Source organism: Dipodomys spectabilis, unplaced genomic scaffold (genome assembly GCF_019054845.1).
Source record: "Dipodomys spectabilis isolate Male_0828 unplaced genomic scaffold, ASM1905484v1 ptg000125l, whole genome shotgun sequence".
NCBI lineage: Eukaryota > Metazoa > Chordata > Mammalia > Rodentia > Heteromyidae > Dipodomys > Dipodomys spectabilis.
This window is the reverse complement of record NW_024870802.1, coordinates 20,102,849-20,126,950: the sequence shown is the minus strand read 5'-3', so window position 1 is coordinate 20,126,950 and position 24,102 is coordinate 20,102,849. Positions and strand designations below refer to the sequence as shown.

At 38.8% G+C, this 24,102-nt stretch overlaps 1 protein-coding gene across 1 annotated transcript in view; it reads left to right on the top strand.

Moving 5' to 3' along the window:
- The first annotated feature begins 12,015 nt into the window (after positions 1-12,015).
- The window catches only part of Hectd2 (HECT domain E3 ubiquitin protein ligase 2), a 70,660-nt gene continuing 58,573 nt past the window's right edge, over positions 12,016-24,102 (top strand). The window contains exon 1 of the mRNA XM_042689310.1: positions 12,016-12,147. Within this exon, the coding sequence (XP_042545244.1) occupies positions 12,016-12,147 (132 nt within the window). The remainder of the gene's footprint in view (positions 12,148-24,102) is intronic.

Sequence of the window (24,102 nt, the reverse complement as noted above, 5' to 3'; positions counted from 1 at the left end):
CAATGCCTTCTTTTTTTAGTCTGTTTCCATTTTCTCTTCACAGAGCTAATTTAGCAGCAGTACTTATCAGTTTTCCACTTGGACAGATTCTTGTTTGATTAAAAAAGCTTTTCATCATCAACATTTAGGGCCAGAACCACAATTTAGCCAACAGTCTCATACTTAACCAGTTAACCTTACTAGGCTCCAGTTCCCTTACTTACATTTTTTTAGGAAGGATGAGCAAAAATCTTTTCAAAAGAACAAATAAGTAACTAATGTCCCTTTTATTCCTTTCCCTGAACATGAAGTCTTATGTTTTGAATGACTTGGCTAATCTATTTGCACAAAGAAATTTATTATAATCTTTCTAATGAATTCAAGCATCAATAATTGCCCACAATCCAATAATTGTTGTTAAAATACTGACTGATGTAATTCTACCCCTAATCATTTATTTGTTTATTCAATAAATGTTTTATTAAGTTACTGCTGGGAGTTGGGCTTTGTTCTTGGCATTATGGATAGGCATGAACAAAGGAGTCGATATCCCTGTCCAAGTGGTGAAAACAAGGAATTGTGGTGATTTATCAAGATGAAGTAAGCCCACACAGCAGTATTTGACAATATTTATGTGACTTAATTTAGGTTTTTAAAAAGTTTTTAAATATTTTGGATTTCATACTGTTTCCAGTATTAAGGGACCCCTTTCTTTGTAAAAGGGGCCAGTAGACAGAAGATTCTTGAAGTCCCCCCTACCTACAATACCACAATTATCCTGACTATATTAGTTTTGGTGTCAGAAATTACCACATATTTAGCACTTTAATATAACATTGGTGTTTGATCTCACAGTTCTATAAATGAGAACTTCAGATGATGCAGGTGGATTTGTCTCGGTTCTTAGAGGTTCACAATGCAGAGGTCAAAGGTACCAGCTATCTTGGCTCTTCTTAGATAGTCCAAGAAGAGTCTTCTTATAGGATCATTCACGTTATTAGCAGAATCCAGTTCCTTGCAGATGTAAGACTGATGTTCCCATAACATTCTCAGCACCTTAAAGCTCCTTACCTTCCTTCCATGTAGTTCTCTTCATTATCAAAGGCAGCAGTGGCACATAGACCCCTTTTCGCACTAAAAGTCTGACTTCTGCAGCAATCCAGAAGAAGCACTCCATTTTTCAGGGCCCAAGTACTTAGGGAGCTCACCTGGATAATCACCCTATCTTAAAGACAACCATGCCACATAAGATAATGCTAACACCAGAATGGGATCTTGTCATCATTGCAAAGGTTCTGAGTAAAAGGGTGGGACATATTTAGGGACCATTTTGGAAAATCTGCTTACCTTGCTGAACAATGTAATTTCTGCCTCAATGAATCAGACAGAGATCTCTGTTTCCTGGCAGGAAGATTTCAGACCCATGCCACAGATAGAGGTTTTAGAATTACATCAGATAAATATATTTGATGGAACTAAGGCCCTTTAAAAGTTCAGGTTGAAATTTGCAGATACTTGTTTTTTTATTTTTTTTTTATTTTTATTTTTTTATTGTGAAAATACTGTACAGAAGGGTTGCAATTAAGATACTTGTTTTTGTTTTTGTTTTTAGACAAATCTAACGTGTTTAAACCAAGCTGGCCTCAAACTCAAAATCTTCAATCTGAATGCTGGAATATCATATGCATGTATCACAATGTCCAGCCAGAAAGTATTTTAAGATTATTTTCATATCATTCCTTTTATGTCTTTTCCTTATAAAACATCACTTGTTTAGGAAAGTAAAATATTTAAAACAGATACACTGAGTACTTCAACTAACTAAACATAAATTTAATTACTTTTACAAATACTATTAAGTTCTTATTTAAAAGAACCAAACCAGTGGCCTTGCATATGCTAGGAAAGGGCTCTACCACTGAGCTACATCTCCAACCCTTGGCTTTTTTTTTTTTTTTTTTGTCGGTCGTGGGGCTTGAACTCTGGGCCTGGGCGCTGTCCCTCAGCTCTTCAGCTCAAGGCGAGCGTTCTACCACTTGAGCTACAGCACCACTTCCGGTTTTCTGGTGGTTTATTGGAGATAGGAGTCTCACGGTCTTTCCTGCCCGGGCTGGCTTTGAACCGCGATCCTCAGATCTCAGCCTCCTGAGTAGCTATGATTACAGGCGTGAGCCACCAGCGCCCGGCTCCAACCCTTGGCTTTTGAGTGTCTCACTAGTTTACTAGAATGAGCCTTGAATTTACCATCTTTGTATCTGCTTCCTGAGTGCTGGATTGTGTGGCCACCATGATTGATCTCTGGAATCTTTATGCTTCATCCTGTAGACACAGACTAATAAACAATATAATTTTGTGTATCTTGGACATTGATTAAATTTCAGCATTTCACTATTTCAACAACAGAATATAGATATAACAAGCTTATATCTGAAAAGGAAAACAGTAATTATGCTGCCTATCAGTTTTATGCAGCATTTTAACGTGCTTGGAGTTGGGTAGAGGAGCTGTTAGTTTCATTTAAATTTGTTGAGCTGAATGTTGACTATTTGAGGTGACAGTTCAATTTTCATGAAGTAATGATTACTTAAAATCCTTTTTCTGTACCTCACCACATGAAAAGACATAAAATTGGTATCATGGTGCTGCAATGAAATAATTTCTTATGATAGCAAGGCAGGAAATGTATGATTTTTGAGTTTCAAGAGCATTTATCTTTGGCAGATATATTGTAGACAAATGACTTAAACCGTCAAAATACAACTCATTAAGTACAATTTATTAGCCTACGTATTTTCCTTGAAATTTTCAAGACTAAGTTTATGAGGCAAGTTCCTCTATTCCCTCTAAAACTTAAACTTGTCCAAATATGTTAGACTATCCCTATTGCCACCTGTTTAAGAATCACCCGCAGTAAGTTATTAAAAGTGAAGCTTCATATGAAAGCAGAGACAGGAGGATCATGGTTTGAGTGTAACCTAGGGAAAAGTTAGCAAAGCTCTATCTATCTCAAGAATCAGCTGAGTGCGGTGGCATATTCCTGTGGTCCTAGCTACAATTCAAGGCCAACCTGGACAAGTCTGAAAAATCCACTAAAAGCAAAAACTGAGATATAGCTCAAACATGATGACTTAAATTTAATCCCAGTACCACAAAAATGGGAAGTCTAACACAGACAGATTGTACCCAGGCAGGAAGCTAGACCCTATTGAAAAACATAATCAAACAGATTTGTAAGATGATTTCTTTATAAGATGATTTCTTTGTTGCTTTGTATGTCCCTCCCCCACCATATAACTCCTGCTTTTCATTGTAATTGATGTTGGTATAATTTGTGGAGGGGAAGGGCAAAAACAAACTGTTTAAATAGTGATACAAGTTGACCCACTGCCACAATGAGATGTATAAGTTGTAATGTTGAAAAATGAACTTTACAACTTTGGTCGGGCGGGGTGGGGGGCCCGGGAGATGGGAAGGGATGGGAAGGGGAAACAAAGGAGGAGGTAACAATTACCTTGCCCATGTAATTGTAACCCCTCTGTACGGTATTTACACAATAAAAAATAATAATCAGCAGAAAACAGGGTTGGAGACATTATCATGAATGCCTACCTAGCAAGCATGAGACTCAATCCCCCTGTACTTTTTTTTTTTAAAGGAACAATTAGGCAATATATAAGAATAAATAGGAAACAAAAAAATAAAATTATCTGTTTGCAGATAGCAAGATCTTATATATAGTAAACACTAAAGACTCGACAACAAATATTAGAACAAATAAACAGACTTGGTGAAGTTGCGGGATATAAGATAAACATGCAAAACTCAGTGGTAACAATGAACAATACGGAAAAGCCCAGATGATTGTAAAATAGACCACCAAGCTATAGTGAAAGTATGACACTACTGTAAATAACAGCCATATATACTGATGGAAAATAATAGAATCCAGAAATAAAGTCATTCATTTGTGGACTTGATCATCCTGGCATTGTAGAACTGTAATAGCAACTTGGACTTCATATATTTGGATTTGTCTTGTGAGCCAAATCTCATCTTATTTATATCCATATTAACTTTTTTATCCTGTCATTTCCACTAAACACGTGGTTTACATGTGTGCTGGAACACACATACTCACACACTTATAGGAAAAATGGTTGAAGTAGATTGTTCACTTTCAACAATGAAACGTTAAAAATTATTTTGGGAAGGGGGAGTAGAATAAGGGAGAGGGATAGAGGGTGTGGTTGATCAGGATATATTGTATACATGCATGAAATGCTGCAACTAACTGTCCATAGACAAATGGATACAAAAAATTGTCACACAGACACACAGACAACACACAACACAGACACATATTATTCACTTTAAAAGGAAAGAAATTCATTTGAGATAAAATGGATGAATCTAGAGGACATTACACTATAAGAAATAACATAGGCACAAAAAGAAAAATACTGATCCTCTCTCAGAGACGTAAAGTACAATGATTGTTGTTATAGATAGGAGAGATAGGGGAAGATGGCCATTAAAGTGAGTCAAGTTTCAATCATGCAGGATGAATACTGTTCTAGTCCCTTCTGCTGCTATAACAGAATACTGCACACCATAAAAAAATTTTTTTGGCAATACTGAGGTTTGAACCCAGGCCTTATATTTGCTAGGCAAGTGATCTACCACTTGAGCTATTTCCTCCAGCCTGAAGATTGCATAAATTTTTTAAGAAAATAAATTCATCGGTTCACAATTCGAGAAGCTAGAAAGTCCAAGATCAAGGCACTAGCATATTGTACCATTCCATGATAGAAGGTGGAAGGGCAAGAAACAGAAGAGGAGAGATACCATTCCATTACAGAGGGCAGAAGGACAAGACAGAGGAGAGGGTGACAGAGGGGAAAGAGGAGCCATTATGTGGAACCTAAGTTCCACAGTAACAGCATTCATTTGTTCATGAGAGCAGAGCCTAGGCCTAATCACCTCGTAAAAGTCTCATTTCTTAATAATGTTACAATGGTGATTAACTTCGTGACATGTGGAGTATGAGGGGACACATTCAAATCACAGCAAATATGTTCCTGAGATCTAACGTATAGCATGGTGACTATAGTTAATAATACCGTATTATGTGCTTGACATTTGCTAAGAAACTAGGTCATAAATTTTCTCACCACACAGGGAATTAAGTTAGGTGATGGATATGTTAATTAGGTTGATTGTGGTAATCCATTTATAGGTGTGCATACATTTCAAAACATCACATTATATACCTTAAATCTATATAATTGTATCTGTCAATTATACTTCAATAAATTATACTCCAATAAAGCTGGGGAGTAAAAAAAAAAAAAAAGAATGCAAATGGTATAATAGATATGATTCCCAGCCAGGTGCTGTAGCACACCTAGAATCATAGCTACTCAGAAGGCTGAGATCTAAGGATCACAGTTCAATCCCAGTCCTGGCAGGAAAGCCCTATCTATCTCCAATTAACTAACAAAAAGCTGGAAATGGAGATAGGGCTCAAGGCAGGTGAGCCTTGAGCAAAAATGCTAATGGATCTAAGGGACAGCAGCACTCAGATCCAGATTGTACCAAAGGGGGAAAAACGGTATGATTGCATAATTCCTCTGCCTAAAAATTGGGAGAAAGTCCCTACTCTACTAGAAATCATGTACCCATCTATTAAAAGTACGTGTAACACAGTCTCTGGTACCAAGCAATGCTCATTAATTTAGATTTATTAAAATACACCAGAAAAATCTTTTTTGCTTGTTCTCATTTTTCTCCACAACATCCAATCAAGGAAACTAAGTCAAAGAGTGATTTTTACCAGTTAACTAGTAAAACATAAAAAAGCATGCCAAAGTTAGCTAAAAATTGGAAGAGATGGAACTGAAGCCAATTTTCTTGGCTTATAATTTTATTCTTTCCAATACTAGAAGTTGAAGAAAAAAGTAAAAGGCATCTTTCCTAACACTGAAGAAAAAAGTTCATGCTTTTATACAGGTTATTTCATTTCCTGCACTAGATCAAAATATTAAGAACAAATGACATTATTTGATTATGGGTGTGCCTTGAATGCACATGTAAAAACAGGAGATATTCAACCAACTGACTAGGTTGAGGGTGAATCAAAACAAGGAAAAACATTCCTATAAGTGTGTGAGTATGTGTGTTCTAGTACGCATGCAAACCAAGTATTTAGCTGAAATGACAGGATAAAAAAGTTAATATGGACATAAACAAGATGGGATTTGACTCACAAGACAAAGCCAAATATATGAAGTCCAAGTTGCTATCACAGTTCACAGGAATGTTCTGGATTCCTTCTAAACATCATACATTACTACATTCACATTTCATGCCAGAATACAATAGCAAATACCTTCCCTATATCAAGTCTACCCCTGACTACAGGAAAGCCAAAGGGGGAAGATAAATGAACATATCACCATTTGAAATTAACTCAGTGTTCTCTTAATAGAAAGCATATATAGCAATTCCTGCTATCCTGAAGTATTTTGAAGTCTTTAGCTACCTTAGAATACACCGGCTATTTAATGCTAAAGAATACTTAAAATAGTTATACCATGATTTTTTCTTCATGTATTTTTATTGTTATAAAGGAGATACACAATGGGGTTATAGTTACATAAGTCAGATAGAGTACATTAATTTTTGAACAATCACCCCTTCCCTCACTCTCTCCCAGTTTTACCCTTCTGTCCCCATCCACAAGTTGTATAGTTCATTTTCAACATAGTGTCTAGTTGCATTTGTTCACCCTTTGTCCCTCCATTTCTCTGCCCTTCTTACACTCCCAAAGACAGATAAATGAACAAACAAGACACAAAGAAAAAAAAGCAACCAAGAAAAAAACCTCATTTCCATTTCCTGGGGTTTATTTCGATAATAATAATTACTATTATTATTATTATTGCCAGTCCTAGATTTGAACTCAGGGCTTGGGCACTGTCCCTGAGCTGCTTTAGCTCAAAGCTAGCAGTCTACCACTTGAGCCACAGCACCACTTTCAGCTTTTTCTGTTCATGTAGTACTGAGGAATGGAACCCAGGGCTTCACACATGCTAGGCAAGCCCTCTACCACTAAGCCACTCCCAGCCCTAGATAAATATTATTTTATGTGATCAGATGAACATAGGTATTGTGCTTTTGTGTTCCTCTCTTAAGAATATCCTCCTTTGGTCTCACCATGTGTAAATGCTTAGAGATCTGTATAATTTATCATGTCTCAGTATATATATTTTATTATCCAATGTGTTTACTTGTATTTATAGGCACATTCTAGTGACCACAAATGAGGGAAACCATGCTACCTATGTTGCTCTGGCTCTGGCTTACTTCATTTAATGTAATTTTTCCAACTCTTTCCATTTCATAGGATGATTTTAATGAAATACTTATTAGTTCATTGTTGTTTTATCTCTCATAAGAAACAAGTATAAACTTGTAGTTAGTATTTAGTAGCTATCAACAAATCCAAGTAAGAATATTGGAGAATTTCTAATATGGTCTTCCTAGTTATTTATAAATTAAATAAAATCAACAAAATTTAATTTTGTTCTCACAATAGGTCAGAGTCCAAGTGCTCAGAAGCTACATGTGATTAGTAGTAGTATAAATATGGAACATTTCCACCTTTACAGAAAGTTCTGTTAAAAGCACTATTGTATAAGATCAAGACTTAAGAATCAAGACTTTTCCCCAATGCTATGACCTAAGCATGGGAGTGAGTGTAGTCAATCAGAATATTTTTCTAATTCCTCTTTGGAAATGTTTTTAAGGCTCCTTCACATTACCTTCAGGTAACATCTTGTTTCATTTCTTTTGAGCTTATTGAGTGCTCACCAGCATAGTTCAAGTTCCCTCAATAGCACACTCCTGTGCTATTTATTAGGAAGGATTCAAAGAGTAATTAATTCAGTTTGATGCTTTCTCTCTATGCCATGACTTTATGAGGTGCACAAATGACTAAGATGCAAGGTGATGGGTGTATAGAATGTAAGTATAATGATTACCACAATTTGTTCTGGGAGAAGAAAGAAAAAGTGATTCTAATTAGGACATTATGAAAATGCCTTCTTTGCAAAGAGTTCAGATGAATGCCATACTAGGGGGTTCAGATTTTTATTATAAAGGATTTACAACACTATTGAAATACAAAAGTTTTGCCAGTACAAAAGACTGGCAAATAATTATATACTTTGAGGAGGTCATTCTGATTGCAATTAGAGCAAGTAAGAAACTGAAGGCAAGACTTGTTAGCAGGCTAAGGATAAAGCCTGGGTTAGAGATTTTGCAAGCTCTGATGAAGTCAGTGACAATGAAGTTCAAGAGATGTGATCAAAGTACATTATATCTATGTCTGAAAAGGTTATACTAAAGCTCATTATTTTGTACAGTTAATATATGATAAGAAACTAGTAAAAATATAAAACTTGATGATTATTTTTCTTTAATCTTGGCGCTATATAAAGTTGGATAATTTGTTTAAAATTAACCCTCTAAGGACAAAAGATTTATCATATCACTGAATGTACTCTAAGAATTAGTTCCACAGTTTCAGCATTGTTTCAGTGGGTTCTGTTTTTATTAAAACATAGTAAGAAATAGTGTGTTTATATATGTATGTGTAAATAGATAGTTATAGGAAATTTTGTAAAAGTACAGACCAAATTTTAGTAAACATCTACAGTTAAGCAGGACTTAGTATTTATTTGCTTCATTTTGCTAATTCATATTTTCTAATTTTTGAAACAATATATTGCCTTTTAATAAAGAAAAGTTATCTTTCAAAGAGGCATTTGAAAAAGTCACAATCATATATAAGGAAGAATTCATCAATGTTAACATGGTTAAAGTACTTTCCTAAATTTACTACTCTAGGACAACAACACTCAACTGGGGACAAAGATGTTTTCTTAAAAATAAGTTAAACTTTTTCATAATAATAATTATAACCATTCTTAATTGACCTGTGAAAACCTACTTTGTTGTTGTTCACTATATTAGTATTACTTTATGTAATTAAAATAGAAGATGTCTATAATTTAGACTTTGCATGAACTTGCAATTCAGTCCTTCATTTTCTTCTATGGAGATAAAGAGCTCTTTAAGCCCTGCTCCACCTCCCAGACCCCTATTCCCCATAAGTATTTCACCTTCCTAACTCCTGATGGAAAACCTGATTAATTATTGAGCTCAAGTTTCCCATCTGGACTTCAGAAGGTGGAGAACTTCACCTGTTTAATTCCCACATTTTTTCAAGGCTACCCTTGACATAGCAGACAAGCATCTCCACACCTTTGCGCAGAACAGCCAGAGCTTTCTGGATGCCCTGTTCCACCACCATCTCTTCCCTCTCTGGGTCCTCAAAAGCTGACAGGTAGCAGTGGAGAATGTCTTTCAAGCCCAGGAGTTTCCCCAAAGCAATCACATTATAGCTTTCCTATTGTCCCCATGCCTACCCTCCACTCCTCACCTTAGAATTCTTAGACAAGAAGGGTGTAAAGGAATAACAATATTCCTAATAAGTAAAAAAGAAATCCCTTATCTTTGATATAAAACTGACAGATGAACTAATAGGTGGACTTGTTTCAAAATGTATTATCTACTCTGGTGCAGTAGCACAAAGCAACATTTCCTACTTGCTTTGTTTTGCCAATATTTAAGCATTTTGTTCTGTTGAATGTGACTACATGTACAGACATTCTTTTATTTAGTCTCACACAGGAAAAGTTAAACCATAAGGCCTGTAACCCAAGTGGATTCTCATCCAAGCCTTATTTTATATTTAGCAAATCAAATCTATTTGAAAATAATAGGAAAGAGATTACCTTTCCCTTAGTATTTGCTTTGTCAACCTAGACTTAGCAGCACAATATATGTTGAAATGTATTTCAGAACTAACGTTGTTGTTGTCCTACATTAGTAATACTTCATGTGATTAAAATAGAAGATATCCATAATTTAGATTTTCCATTAATAAATAAAGGCTTCGCTGTATAATATCTGTGTTGTTGTTTAATGTATTTCAGAACTAACGTTGTTGTTGTCCTACATTAGTAATACTTCATGTGATTAAAATAGAAGATATCCATAATTTAGATTTTCCATTAATAAATAAAGGCTTCGCTGTATAATATCTGTGTTGTTGTTTTAACCATGATTAGCATGTTGATCTGCTAAAAGGCAAAAATAATTGCATGCTGCTCTCCATGGAATATTTTTCCAGAGGTTTAAGAAGGAAAGTTGCTGTTGGTGGTGGGGAAGCAGGAAAAACGAGAATATTCCAAATGAATGTCTGTGTGCATCGTTTCCTTCCTTTGTGTATGACACTTCCCATACCATTTATTAATTAACAAGTGAACAGGTAGAGACATCAACTATATCAAAACTATAAAGCCTTTCCTCATAAATGAGCGTCAGAATTACCATTTTGAAGGTAATATGGCACACGAGCTATCACATTCATTGTATTGTTTGCTTCAGATCTGCTTGTTACAAATTCTGGGTTTGCAAAACATGAAGTCCCATTTCATGAAGAACTGTTGTGCTAATAACTGAATTACATAAAACCAAAACAAAAAAAAATCATCGCTGGGTATATCGCAGAGGTATTGTTGGTTCTTGTAGTTGGACCCGAGTATTTTTTTTTAATCAAAAAAAGTCACAGAAGGGTGAATAAAGCAGTAACATCTCACCTAAAAAATCCAAAGACCTGAATGTCGAGAAATTTTCTATTTTAAGTAAGCAGTACAGCTCATTCTTACGCTCGCGTTCCCCTTGGATCAGCAGGTGTCTCTGCCACTCCAGTAGACTGCAAAAAGGAAGAGGGGGCGATAAGAAAGGAAAGGAAATTGTCTACGTATTTTGGCGGTGGAGGTGGGGGATATTTTAATATCATGATTTCAAATGTCCTTATAATGATCTGCTATTAAGGATTATGCGGCAGAGTTTGGGTATGTCCATCTGTGATTTATAAACGGAAAGGAACAAGGATCGGAGGCAGCCCAAGGATGGGGGAAGAGAGAAATGTAGGCGCCAGGGGACGGGAAGGGAGAGGCGGATTTGGCAGTCACAAGAGGGATGAGAGGAACAGAAATGGAAAGTGTGGCCTGGCTGTCCCGGCAGTGCGTGCGAGCGCGCGCGCGCGCGTGTGTGTCGGTCGGTCTGTCTGTGTGGTGGGGGACGCAAATCCCCCCCCCCCCACGCCCCGTCTTCTTTGTACACTGAGGCTGCTGGAGCACCGAGGAACGGGGAGGAGGGTGGGCCGGGAAAGAAGGGCAGGCAGCAGCCCCTAGGAACAGGGCTTCGAGGGCAGTGGGGAGGAAAACAGCCGCGGGCCACCAGCCCAGTCCCCTGAGCACCTGAGGCCGGGGACATCCGAGAACGGTGGACCGTGCCTCGCGTCGCTCCACAGGTGCCGCTGGGGCGCTCCGTATCCCCGCCCGACCTCCGCAGGCCTCGCCGGGTCGCCCGGTGCGCGGCCCCGGGGCGGGGTCCCCTCCTCAGCAGCTCCGGCGGCAACATGGCGGCAGGGCGTGCGGCGTGCACCTTCGGCGAGCCCTGGGGATAGACGAGGTGGCGGCGACCCGCGGCTCTGACCGACAGTGGGCGAGACCGGGCCCGGGGAGGCCTGGGCTAGACGGCGGCGGGAGCGGCGCGAGGCCAAGTCCGCGGGCCGGGCGCGCGCGGGAGGGGGGGGGGGTCAGAGGCATCGGGCGCGCGCGCAGAGTGGCGGCGGTAGGCGAGGCGCGCGTGTGCGGGTCGCGCGCGGAGCGGCGGCCTCGGGCGCGCGCGCAGAGTGGTGGTGGTAGTGGGGCGGCGGGCGGGGCGCGCGACCAGGGCGCGCGCGGAGCGCGGGCGGGGGCGGTGTGGCTGCGGCGGCGGCGGCGGCGGTTGGAAGCGGCCGCCCAGAGCCCTCTCGCGGCCGCGACAGCAGCAGCGCCAACCTCAGCAGCCGTCCGGCCGCCGCCGCCGCCGCCTCGCGCTCCTGCCGCCCGGCCCGACATGAGTGAGGCGGGTCGGGAACCCCTGCCCGCCGCGCCGCCGGCGGTGGCGGCGGCCGCCTCAGAGGAGAAGAAAGGGAAGGACCCGGAGCGCGAGCGGCTGCCGCCCATCGTGCCGGCCGGGGCGGCCGCGGTAGGTGCGGGGCGGGGGCGGGGGGCCCACGGGGCGCCCCGACGGCGAACGTCGGGAAGTGAGGGTGGGCATCCGGGTACCCGCGCCTCCTCCAGGGCTCCCTCGGGGAATGCACCCGGGCCGCCCTTTCCGGGGACGGAATGCACGGAGTTGAGCCTCGTGGACGGCCCTGGATACTTGGCGGGGGTGGGGGGGTCCGCTGACGGTTCGGTGGGGTTGAGCCCCGACCCCCCTCCCTGCACCCCACCCCGAACCTCGCGGAGGCAGCCGCCCGCCACTCGGGACCGGCGTCCTGTCGGGTGAGCACAGGTAGCACCGGGGCGGCCGGGCGGGAGTGGGTTTCCCACCGAGGTTGCCCTCCCGCCCGCCCGCCCGCCCGCCCTGGGCGCCGAGATCGCGCGTGGCTGTGCCCTGCGTTCCCTTCCCCCTTCCCCTGGAATTGGCTCTGTCTGGAGTGCCCACCGGATGGTGACCTCTCCGGGGCCGTCAGCGTGGTGGGAGGTAAGTGCATCCGTGATGCTCTTGGTCGTCTTTTTCTCAGTCATTTTTCCTACAGAGCATGTGACTTACGGGAGTGAGAAGCTTTTTCGAACCTTTTATTGAAACTCTTTTTAAGTTATCTAAGCTGGATAGAGATGATTTCCCAACTGCCTTTTGGTTAGGTTATTTAGAAAGTGCTGTCAGCCCTCAAACTACAGATTGCCAGATGATGTCATGGGACACCCCTCCCTCCCTCCTTCTCTCCCCTCCCCCCTTCCCTCCTTCCCTTTCCACTGTTTGTACTGGTGGTTATGATTCTGGTTACTTTGGAATATAATAAGGAAAAAGAAATTAAGCCCTGATTTTGAGGTTTTTTGTTGAACATAATATTTAAATACTTTTCTGGAAGTTTGCTTCGATGTATTTAAAGATCATGACTTGCCGTGCACGACGAAATAGTAAAAGTTTAGGGACTATTATACATCTTAAAATTCCTACTTGCAATTAGTTCCTTAAAACCTCCCTCCGAAATGACTAAGAAATAACAAAAATAGCTTACTCCTCTTTAAAGAATTAGTATTAGAATAACATTTTGATTTGAGTAATGTTTCTCAAAAATGTGTAAGGTCTGTGACAACTTGAAATTGTTTTTTAAAAACCAATGGACCCCGATGGCACACACTAACAAATTTAGCTACAATTGATTGGTAAATTGCAACTGAAGAGGGATTACTTTGGGAGATGCTTTGAAGGAATTTGTTACCCAACTGTTTGTAGATATGGTTCCTTCTGTTGTTACCCTAGGTTTTTAGAGTTTATTATATAGAAAGGCCTTACTTCATATTTTTAAGGTGGCTGTTTCAAAAAAAAGTAAATATACGTGCTATGGGCTTAGTTTTTTTTTTTTTAAATATTATTTTATTTTATTTGAGAACATACTGTACAGAGGGGTTACAATTACATGGGCAGGATAATGCATACATTTCTTACCAAGCATTGCAGCCTCCTCCTTTGTTTACCCTTCACCTCCCTTCCCAGCCTCCCCCCTCCCCCCCACCCAATCATACCCCCTCCCCCCCTACACCGACATTGTAAAGCTGGTTTTGACATGACATTTTGTACTTCTCATTGTTGCAACAGGTCCACCTGAATCCTTAAACGACTTGTTTGTCCCCATCTCCTCCGCATGTTATACTGACATCAAATATAGTGAAAGTGGGGGTTACACTGTGGGGGAGGGACATACAAAGCAACAAAGAAATAATCTTACAAATGCGTTAGAAACACATGCATGAAAGAAACAAAAACATTAAAATACATATTTAAGGGTTCGTTTTCCTAACATCACATTATCTGACCTTTTCCGCTTGACTCATACCTATACTAGATATTGCAAATAAGGGAAACCATGGGACCTATGTTTCTTTGGGCCTGGCTTACTTCACTTAATATAATTTTTTCCAAGCCTTTCCATTTCCTAACAAATGGGGAAATGTCATTCTTTCTGATGGAGGCATAGAATTCCATTGTGTATATATACCACATTTTCTTGATCCATTCATCTACTGAGGGGCATCTGGGTTGGTTCCATATCTTAGCTATGGTAAATAATGCTGCAATAAACATAGTTGTGCTGGTAGCTTAGTTTTTGAAGCAAGCATTCCCCCCCCCAAATCTATATATATCTCAGTGTGTAACTAAAATGGAAGGTTTAGACTAAAATTTTTCAGAAATTGGTGCATTATGTAGGTCTAACATCTGTTATCTGAAGCCTGTGGGCTTTGAAATTTCAAATTTTTCAGATTTTGTGAAAGTAAACTGTACACATATCTTATATAATACCTACAATGATGTATGTGTCAGACCATTCCCCATAATCCAGCATGTTTAAAATTGCAAAACAATATATGTGTGTTTATGGTAACCTAAAAAAATCAGCCCCATATTTCAAGTCTTCCACTGAATGAGTTGCAAAACATTTTCTGTTTGAAGAATTTATATGATTTGGAATTGTAAATAAAGAATTGTGAATTTATAATACTTGTTAAAAAGAAAAGGATTCAGAAAAACTTTTTTAAATCTTGAATTAAACTTTGAAAAGACAAAACAGGATAAGGTTGAATGGAAAAACTTGTGATTCCAAAGTGCCTACATGGTCTTTGAACATTGATACCATGTCTGTAGGGGTGTGTGTGTGTGTGTGCGCGCATGTGTGCGTGTGTGTATGTATGTATGCTATCAGGGAGATTTTCAAAATTCTGAGCTATAGCAATGAAAAGTCCAGGTCAAAAAAGTATATGCTTAGTTCTTCCAGGGAGCAAGAAAGCAGGAGAACTATGATGATGAGTTTACCAGGGTGAGGAAGGCCTTGGTGTATTGGAGGGGTTGTCATGTTGATGGAATAGAGTGGTCAAGGAGAGATCTATGTGGCCTATCAATTGTTTTTCAGCCTCCTCATGAATTAACTAGAACTCCCAGATGTTTCTTTAGGAACCTAATTGTGATCCATAACTTTTCCTTTGAGCCATTTCAGTGATTCTTCCTTTTTGTATCAGTTAGTAGCTTTATCTCTAGGTTAAGTATGACTCGATTCAAGTGATCCTGCAATAGTGGCTTTTTCAAAGTTCTATCAGTTGGGTGCTGGTGGTTCATGTTTGTAATCTTAGCTACTGAGGAGGCTGAAATCTAAGGATCAAAGTTCAAAACCTCCCAGGACAGGAAAGTCCATCTCCAATTCACTACCAGAAAACCAGAAGTGGTGCTGTGGCTCAAAATGGTAGAGCACTAGCCTTGAGTGAAAAAGCTCAAGGACAATGCTCAGGCCCTGAGTTCAAACGCCATGACACACACACACACACAAAAAGAAGTTACTGTATCATCTATATGAGAGTGTGAAAGTAATTTAGAGTGATAGCTCATGAAAATAAACAGTAGATCAGATTATGATGACCCTAATAAAAGTTGACAAGTTTACACTATCTCTTAGAGGTTAAAGAAAGGCACGGGCCTGGAAGGAGAATACTGGGAAGGGAAGCTTTCACATGATACATTCTAAGTGTGAAGGAAGACCATTTCTATCCAAAGAGGTTCCAGTCAGGTCTCAAAAGTGACTGACCAGAGTTCTTTTGGTGATAATGTTAGGTCCTGATTCCCACATCTTACCATAAGTCACAGGTTTTCAAGTGATGCACAGTAAAATCTCCTGGTAACTTGGAATTTCGTGAACCAGACAGGGAAATGATTTTTTTTTAATTTTCCAATAAAGCTAAGATTGAAAATTTGATGCTTTCTGTGCTGAACTAGAAGCTCTTTGGGGCCAGATGCAGGAGTCTTTTTTTTTTTTTTTTTTATTCAGTCCCGGGGCTTGAATTCAGAGCCTGGGTGCAATCCCTGAGTTTTTGCTCAAGGCTAGCACTCTTCAGCATGAGCCAGAGCTCCACTTTTGGCTTTTTAGTGGTTAATTGGAGATAAGAGTCTCATGGACTTTCCTGCCTGGACTGGCATCGAACCATGATCCTCATATCTCAGCCTCCTGAGTAGCTAGGATTACAAGCATGAACCACCAGTGCCTGCAGCTTGGGAGTCTATTTTTAACCTCAGTCCTATCCCAAGTCTACTTCACACATGGAGCAGCACTTGAAAAGGATTGGAGAAGGTACAGTTTAAATGAATGAATCACAGTAGAAATCAGTTATGGTTGAGAATTAAAGAAATGGCTGCTAAAGTAGTTCTAGTTAGAGATGCTCAAGAAGCCCTCTGAGGACTATAAGTGACAATCAACTGCTGTCGTGTAGAATAAAGAATTTAAAGGAGGACAGTACAAATTATGGGAAGATTAAACTTACTAAGGTCTATAGGTTGGAGTAGAGAATCTTATAAATTTGTTAAATATTAGGAGAAAAGTGGTGAGGAAAGAGTGAACGCCCAAAGTGGGGCAGAATTTATAGAGACAAGAAAAGGATGAGTTTGGCTGCTTCTGTATTTAATCAGGTAAACAGAAAAGATATTGTGCATGGGATAGAGTACCAAGGAATGAAGTGGGTTTCAGAAAAAGCTAGAATTTATATAAGTCAGGGATGTGAAAAGAAATGCAAGAAGTCAGTTTAAATATTTTTATGTGTATGTTGTGTACATGCTTTATGCTTATATATGCAACCACTAAGCTACACCCAGCCCTAATTAAATTTTTTAAAATTTTTTGTTTTTATTTTTGTTTTCCCCCTATTTTAGAATTTTAAAGGAGGTATGTGCACACATAGAAGGTCAGGAAATGGGGAGGGAAAGTGGGAGAAAAATGAGGGAAGGGGTAACAAGTTTGATAAGAAATGTACTCACTACCTTACTTATGAAACTGTAACCCCTCTGTACATTACCTTGACATGAAAATTAAATTGAAAAAAAAATTTTTAAAGGAAGGTGAAGAGGAATTTGAAGGAAGGCAGAAAGTGTATTGGAGTATTTGATGAGCAGTCTATAACAAAAGTGAAAACTCTGTGCACTTTTTGACACATATGTATATCAGGAGTTAATGGAGCATCTTTACCAAAATGCAACTGCTAATTATTGGAATCTGTTATGTTTAATAATTGAACATCTGTCATCACACTAGATGCTACAGAAACAAAACAAAACAAAAAGCAAGATTTTAAAAACTAGATCCCTGCCTCAGAGGATGCAGAACTAATGCATGAAAAACAAAGCAATAAGTGAAAGCTGCCACTAACTATAGAAACAGAGATCAGAGAAAGGAGATTAGTGTGTGCAGAACTGTGAAGAAAGGCCTTGAAGTAGAAGTAATTATTTTAGCTGACTGGCCATTGAAGGATGATAGGATTTGGATAGGCAAAAGAAAATGAATACAATAATCTCATGGGGAAAAAACAACAGGAACAAGACTTAAAGGGAAAAATTAGGGAGCAATAAACCTAGCCCAATGAAAGCCTGCTGGGAACTTGTGGGAGGTAAGCAAGATTGCTTGTGGTTGGAACCCGATCACTAAGCAGAGAAGTTGGGCACTTTCCCCCCATGGTTAATGGGAAGCCATTGGAACTCCTTGAATAGAGGAACAACATAATAAAATCAGTGGTAGTATATTGCTAAACTGGAGGAGAGAAGAAGAAGAAAGTGAAGGAAAGAGCTTTGTAATTTATGCCTGAGGTGTTAAGTTTATTCACTAGAGTGGTGAAGTAATGGAAGAATCCACATAATATAGAACCTATCTGGATAACAGGAGTGAATGAGAAGGAAAATTAGTGAAGAAAAAGGACTCAGGTATTTGACACGGTTTCTTGGAGAAGAAAATTTATATAAAATGGCAGTCTAGCCAAAGGGATTTCAGGGGTACATATGTGTAAACTTATCCTGACTAGTTGTGTTTAGAACAATCTTGTATATGGAAAATCTGTGTTCTTTATTCATTGTTACAAGCAAGAGTCAAGATGAGAAAGAATGAACATTATGATGGTGAATATCTTAAGTAATTTAATAAACTATGTATTTGTTTATGTATATGTGTATATGTATAATAATAAATATGTATATATGTATAATAATAAATAATAGCTATTGAGTACCTACCTTGTGCTGAGGATTTCCTAAGTATTCTGCCATTTAGTGAGTTAATGGAAAAAATGGTGAAATGGCTAGTAAAGGACAGAGATTGTTTGTAATCAAGATGCTCCAACTAAAAAACTCCTGCCTTTTCCCTTACTCTGAACAAGAGTATTCTGAATATCTTGGTTAATAGAGAATGTCGTCCAGCAACAAATTTGTTCAAAAAGTTGTTACCAGAATTAGAGCTACTGTGGAAGAGAAGATGTGTTCTAGAATGTCTGCTCGTTTTAATGTTATAGTGTGGAGGTGTAATTAAATTTTATGTGAAGTAAAGCAGTCTGACACAGCAAAAGCCATCAGAGTTTTAAGAGATTAAAAAAAAAGGAGGACTAGCCGAACACCGGTGGCTCATGCCTGTAATCCTAGCTACTCAGGAGGCTGAGATCTGAGGGTCGAGGTTCAAAGCCAGCCTGGGCAGGAAAGTCCGTGAGACTCTTTATCTCCAATAAACCACTAGAAAACCAGAAGTGGTGCTGTGGCTCAAGCGATAGAGCGCTCGCTTTGAGCTAAAAAACGCAAGGACAGCACCCTAGCCCAGAGTTCAAGCCCCACGATTGACAAAAAAAAAAAAAAGGAGGACTATCACTATATGAATGCATACTCTGAGTGTCTGATTTTGAGTTGATTGTGAAGTCTGTCAGCATTGTTGTTTTTAAGCTATCACCATAATGCATCTGCCTGCTCATTTTTGGATTTACAATTAATCTAGAATGTTCGAACATACATTGACTGTTTGACAACTGGAGAAAAGTAGCCATTAACATTGTTAACCAGAGAACCTTTAATAATATCAGATGTAGGCTGGTGTGATAGAAGCCTGTAATCCCAGCTACTTGGTGGTGGTGATCTGAAGGATTACAGTTCAGGGCTTGAGAACTCTATGTTAACCTGTGATTAGTTGCTGTTACTTGTGCCTGTCATCCTAGCTTCATGGGGAAACACATGCAGGATCATGACCCAGGCTTGCCTGGACATAAAGCCAGACCCTATCTTAAAAGTACTCAATGGGAAAAGAGCTGATGGATTGGCTCAAGTAGTAGAGCATCTGCTTGGCAAATGAGAGCCCCAGAGTTCAAACCTCAGTACCACACGCGTGTGCACGCGTACACGCGCGCGCGCACACACACACGTCAGCTGTGATACTGTTATTTATAACTCATTGTCCATAATACTAGGACCTATCTCATAGAATCAATATGAAGTGTTAATTAATACATGTAAAGGATTCAGGAAAAAGTCCTATACATAGTAACCATTCAGTTGTAAGATTATATTATTATTGTTTAAAAACAAACATCTGTTGCTGAAAAGCTCTTGGTAAATCAGCTAGCTTTTCTACTCCTGTCCTGTGATTTTGGTACTTTTCTTCATAGCCTTTCCTATCAAGTCTCAGGTTTTGTATGTATTGCCTTTATCAACTCATCTCTCTCCGAGTCCACATACACAACTAAGAGATGTCATGTGCTCTGAACTCTTTACAACTGTTATATATCTAGGCTCATATGAATTTCTTTTCTCTTTACTTCTCTCCTCCCCTCTCCCCCTTTTTCTTTTTGGTAGTACTAAGCTCAGGGCCATGTCTTTACTAGGCAAGTACTCTTACCACTTGAGCCACTCCTCTAGCCCTATGAATTTCTTTTTACAGAGAGAAAAAATAGCTTCAAAAAGGTTCTAGCTACTAAAGTAGCAACTTTTTTTGGCATTGAGTTTGAAAATTGACTTGCTTATTTTTAGAGTTAAGAAGAGAAAGATCTGCAGTGGATAAATGAAGCATGTGGATGTGACAAAACTATGGGAAACTTTGGTTTCCTCTGTGTGCGTGTGTGTGTGTGTGTATATATATGTTGTATGTTTTATTTTCACTTTCTCCCCTCCTACTGTAAACATTATGGTTGACTCTAGGGTGAAGAATCTCTTCTGGTGTGGGTAATGTTATTCTGACAAGCCTTATACAAATAGCTAGTTGTTATTAGTTAATGCTTGTACCTTGGAGAAGATATCTGTGTGATATTTTAGTAGACAGCCAAAAATATTTTTGGAGCAAATATAATTAAATATGCCTCTAAAATTTAAAAAATGTTGAAATTTTGCTAAGTTAGCTGAATTAAAAAGTTGAGGCTTGTCATCAAAATATACTTGGTTTTGATGTAGATGTTTCTGTTAAAGAACAACAAAACTAATTAGTTGAAGGATTTTACCTATCAAAGCATATACTCTACAAGTAATATTTTACTACGTAGGCATGACATAGTTGCATCTTTTTTGTGTGTGTGTGTTGGAAAATAAATGAAAAGGATCTCTGGTGTCACTTTACCTCCTGGTGGTAAGGAACCTGAGTGTCCTGTGCTTCAGGACTAATGTTTGTAGGAGTAATTGAGGGTTATCTCTGATCAATTTCATGGTGACTTTGGGTGACAGATTTTTATTTCAAAATCCACATCTTTATTTCCTAGTGTCCCTTGAAACACAAGGCTTTTATTATATAAAGAAAGCAATCCTACTTAGGCTGCTGGTATTAGTTTGGAAAGAAGTTCACACCTTAAGTATAGCTGACTTTTCACATCTTAATAGAATGATGTAAAGTTAACACTTCTGATTGTATTACCTAGCATCCTAATAAGGAACTGGGAAAAAAAACTTAAGAAGAGAGAATATCCAATAACAAGATTTAAAATTAGTATCTTTTGTAGACTATATACAGTTGAGGCCTTATAGCCAAGACAGATAGTTTAGATCAGTTATTTTAGAAGTTGGTAAACTATATTAAAGTTGACTCTATTTTTTACTTAAAACACACAGCCAGAATGGTGATGCATACCTGTAATTCTAGCTTATCAGGAAGTTGAACCAGGAGAATTATGAATTTGAGGCCCTCCTGGCAAAGGTAACAACAAGACCGTGCTTATATATAACAACAAAAAAAAATGACTAGGGCATAATTCAAGTGGCAGGGTGCTTACTCAACAAGCAAAAGGCCCTCAATTCAATCTCTAATTTCACACACACACACACACACACACACACACAGATGTATTTGTTTGCTAGTCTTTTCACATGATAACCTTTGCTCAGTATCTCAAAAAGCCACTTATTATTTTGAAAAAGTATTTTTATATGCATCATAGGTAGTCTGCACATACATTGGGACTTAAAGGATAGATTTTGTACACATAAAAATTCAACTTAAAATATTTTATTACAGAGACTCTAAGGGAGATACAATAACTTTAAAGTGTTTTGTTGTTTCATGATAAAGTAGACCCAGCCATTTTTCCTTTATCAAGAATTTGGTTAGCATCGGGTGCCGGTGGCTTCATGCCTGTAATCCTAGCTACTCAGGAGGCTGAGATCTGAGGATCATGGTTCAAAGCTAACACGGGCAGGAACATCTGTGAGACTCTTATCTCCAGTAAACCTCTAGAAAACCAGAAGTGGCGCTGTGGCTCAAGTGGTAGAGCACTCACCTTGAGCTGAAGAGCACAGGGACAGTGCCCAGGCACAGAGTTCAAGCCCCACGACTGACAAAAAAAAAAAAGAATTTGGTTAGCATGTGAACAAGTGTTTATCTTTACTGAGATTCTTATTAGCTTTGGAGGATAGAGGATGATCAAAGTAAAATTTACCAGAATTTTTAATATAACAACTAGACATTCAAAACAAAAATGATCATAGAGGACTATGAATATCCTGCTTATTGACATCTGAAAAATACTTTTTAGTAGAAATTGAATTCAGATATAATCTATTTCTTTTTTTTTTTGGGTCCGGTCGTGGGGCCTGAACTCTGGGCCTGGGCGCTGTCCCTCAGCTCTTCAGCTCAAGGCTAGCGCTCTACCACTTGAGCCACAGTGCCACTTCCGGCTTTTTTCTTTTTGCTTATGTGGTGCTGAGGTATCGAACCCAGGGCCTCAGGCATGCAAGGCAAGCGCTCTGCCACTGAGCCACCTTCCCAGCCCATAATCTATTTCTTAATAAAAGTTGAAAGTAGGAACTCATGTATTTGAATAAAATGTAAATAATGTTGAAATTTTTAAATTATTTTTATGAGCATCTCAAGTACTCAGTATTTAGTTTTTGAAAGTATTCTATATAGTAACCTTACATAGACTCTGTGTATTTCTATAGTCAGAAGACTATTAAGATTTGTTAGGTACTAATGAAATACAATTTTTGGTTAGTTATTATAATAACACAAAATTAAATTTTTCTTTTTTGCAGCAGTAAATTAAAGTTTAATAAATTCAAGTTACCCTCTGCCTAGATTAAAATTTATTATTTCTCTCAATGAATTCTTAAAGTGTTTTCTCCCTGGGCTTTATATTTGTACTTTCCTTTTCAATCTGTAACAGCTGGTTGGGGATCCTGCTACTCTCTATTCTTCAACATATCAGCCCACTGTTGTAGGCTGGCCGCATTCCAAGACTTCATCTCTAGGATGGTTCTTCTGAAAGACTCAGAGATAACACCCCCAAAACAGCAGAAAACAGATACACTATATGTGATAGATCTAAGTCATGAAGAGTTGTAAAGTGGTATCTTTTAACCTTTAATTTGGCATGAAGTTTGATGTCATATTAATACTCAATGGACTTTTTTCTTATCTCATATTTAGTCAGTTTGTCTTTGCACAGCATGCTGTCCTGTTTTGTTTTTGTTTGTGCCTAGCATGCTGTTCTGTTTCTGTGTTTTTGTCATGAAAGTCCTAGGTTAACTTTTCTACAAGTTGAGTTGGAGCAGTTGCTGTTTTGAAAATTTGCTTTTATTAATCTGTCAACCTATTAAAATGTCCATAATCAATTTCATGTCATCTTAAATAACAAGTACCAAGAACACAATCATTTTACAAACAACAGACATATTAAATCAAGGAATTTTTTTCTTACTGTTAAAGGTTCTCTGATTACAATAAGAAACAGAAAATCAGTCAATTTATGCCTCTTTTTAGCAGAAGAGTTTATTAGAATGTAGACAGATTAGAATAAGAAATTAAATGGGAGCTGAAACTGGCTGATGTCTTTACCTCTGCTATTCTCTTGCTCTTAGCTGTTCAGTCTTTCATATTCCTCAACTAAAATCTGGAAAGACCACCATTACTTAACTTACTAAGCAGAATCAATGCCCTTCACTCATACGGGACTAATACATGACCTTCCCACCTACAGATAAACTGCCTTTTGCCCATCTCTTGCTAAAGCAATCACTCACTTTTTATGTCCTTTGCCATCTTACGCCATATAGCTTTGTCCTTATATTAGTTTACTGTTACTGAACAACAATAATCCTATTAGAAAAATTAATTTTTGTCATGAAAAGTATGCTTTTGCCTAGCAATCTTTGGTCCCTTTTCTTGTTAATCACAAGCTGTGTAGTTCTGTAACCTAGTTTAGAAATTTTTCAGATATGCCTTTGTAAAGTTTAGAATAAAGCATTTTGCGTTGTTCTTTTACTTTATAATTCATAAGACAATATTCCTTCTCATTGTGTTTCAGACTTAGACCTAAAATAGCTGTTACTGTTTTGTCCTTGCCTGGCTGCCATTTAACCTACTGCCGCAGTGAGACCTTACTTCTTACAGTAGGGTTGTAGTTCAGCTTCAAAAGTACTCCCTTTCAAGCTACTCCTTAGACTGCTACCAGAGCATTATTTTAAATAAGTACAGAAATACTGCTTATTCCTGTGTTATTTTCCCTCTTTTCAATTTTCTTTCTTACCTTCAGGAATTTTCATTACAAATCTACTAAAGGTTAGAATTGATAGCTGTGAAATAACTGTTCATTGAATTACTTATTATTATTATCATTTGGAAATCTCACAAATGGACTTGCAATATTCTTTGGAACCCCATTTTATTACCACAGATGG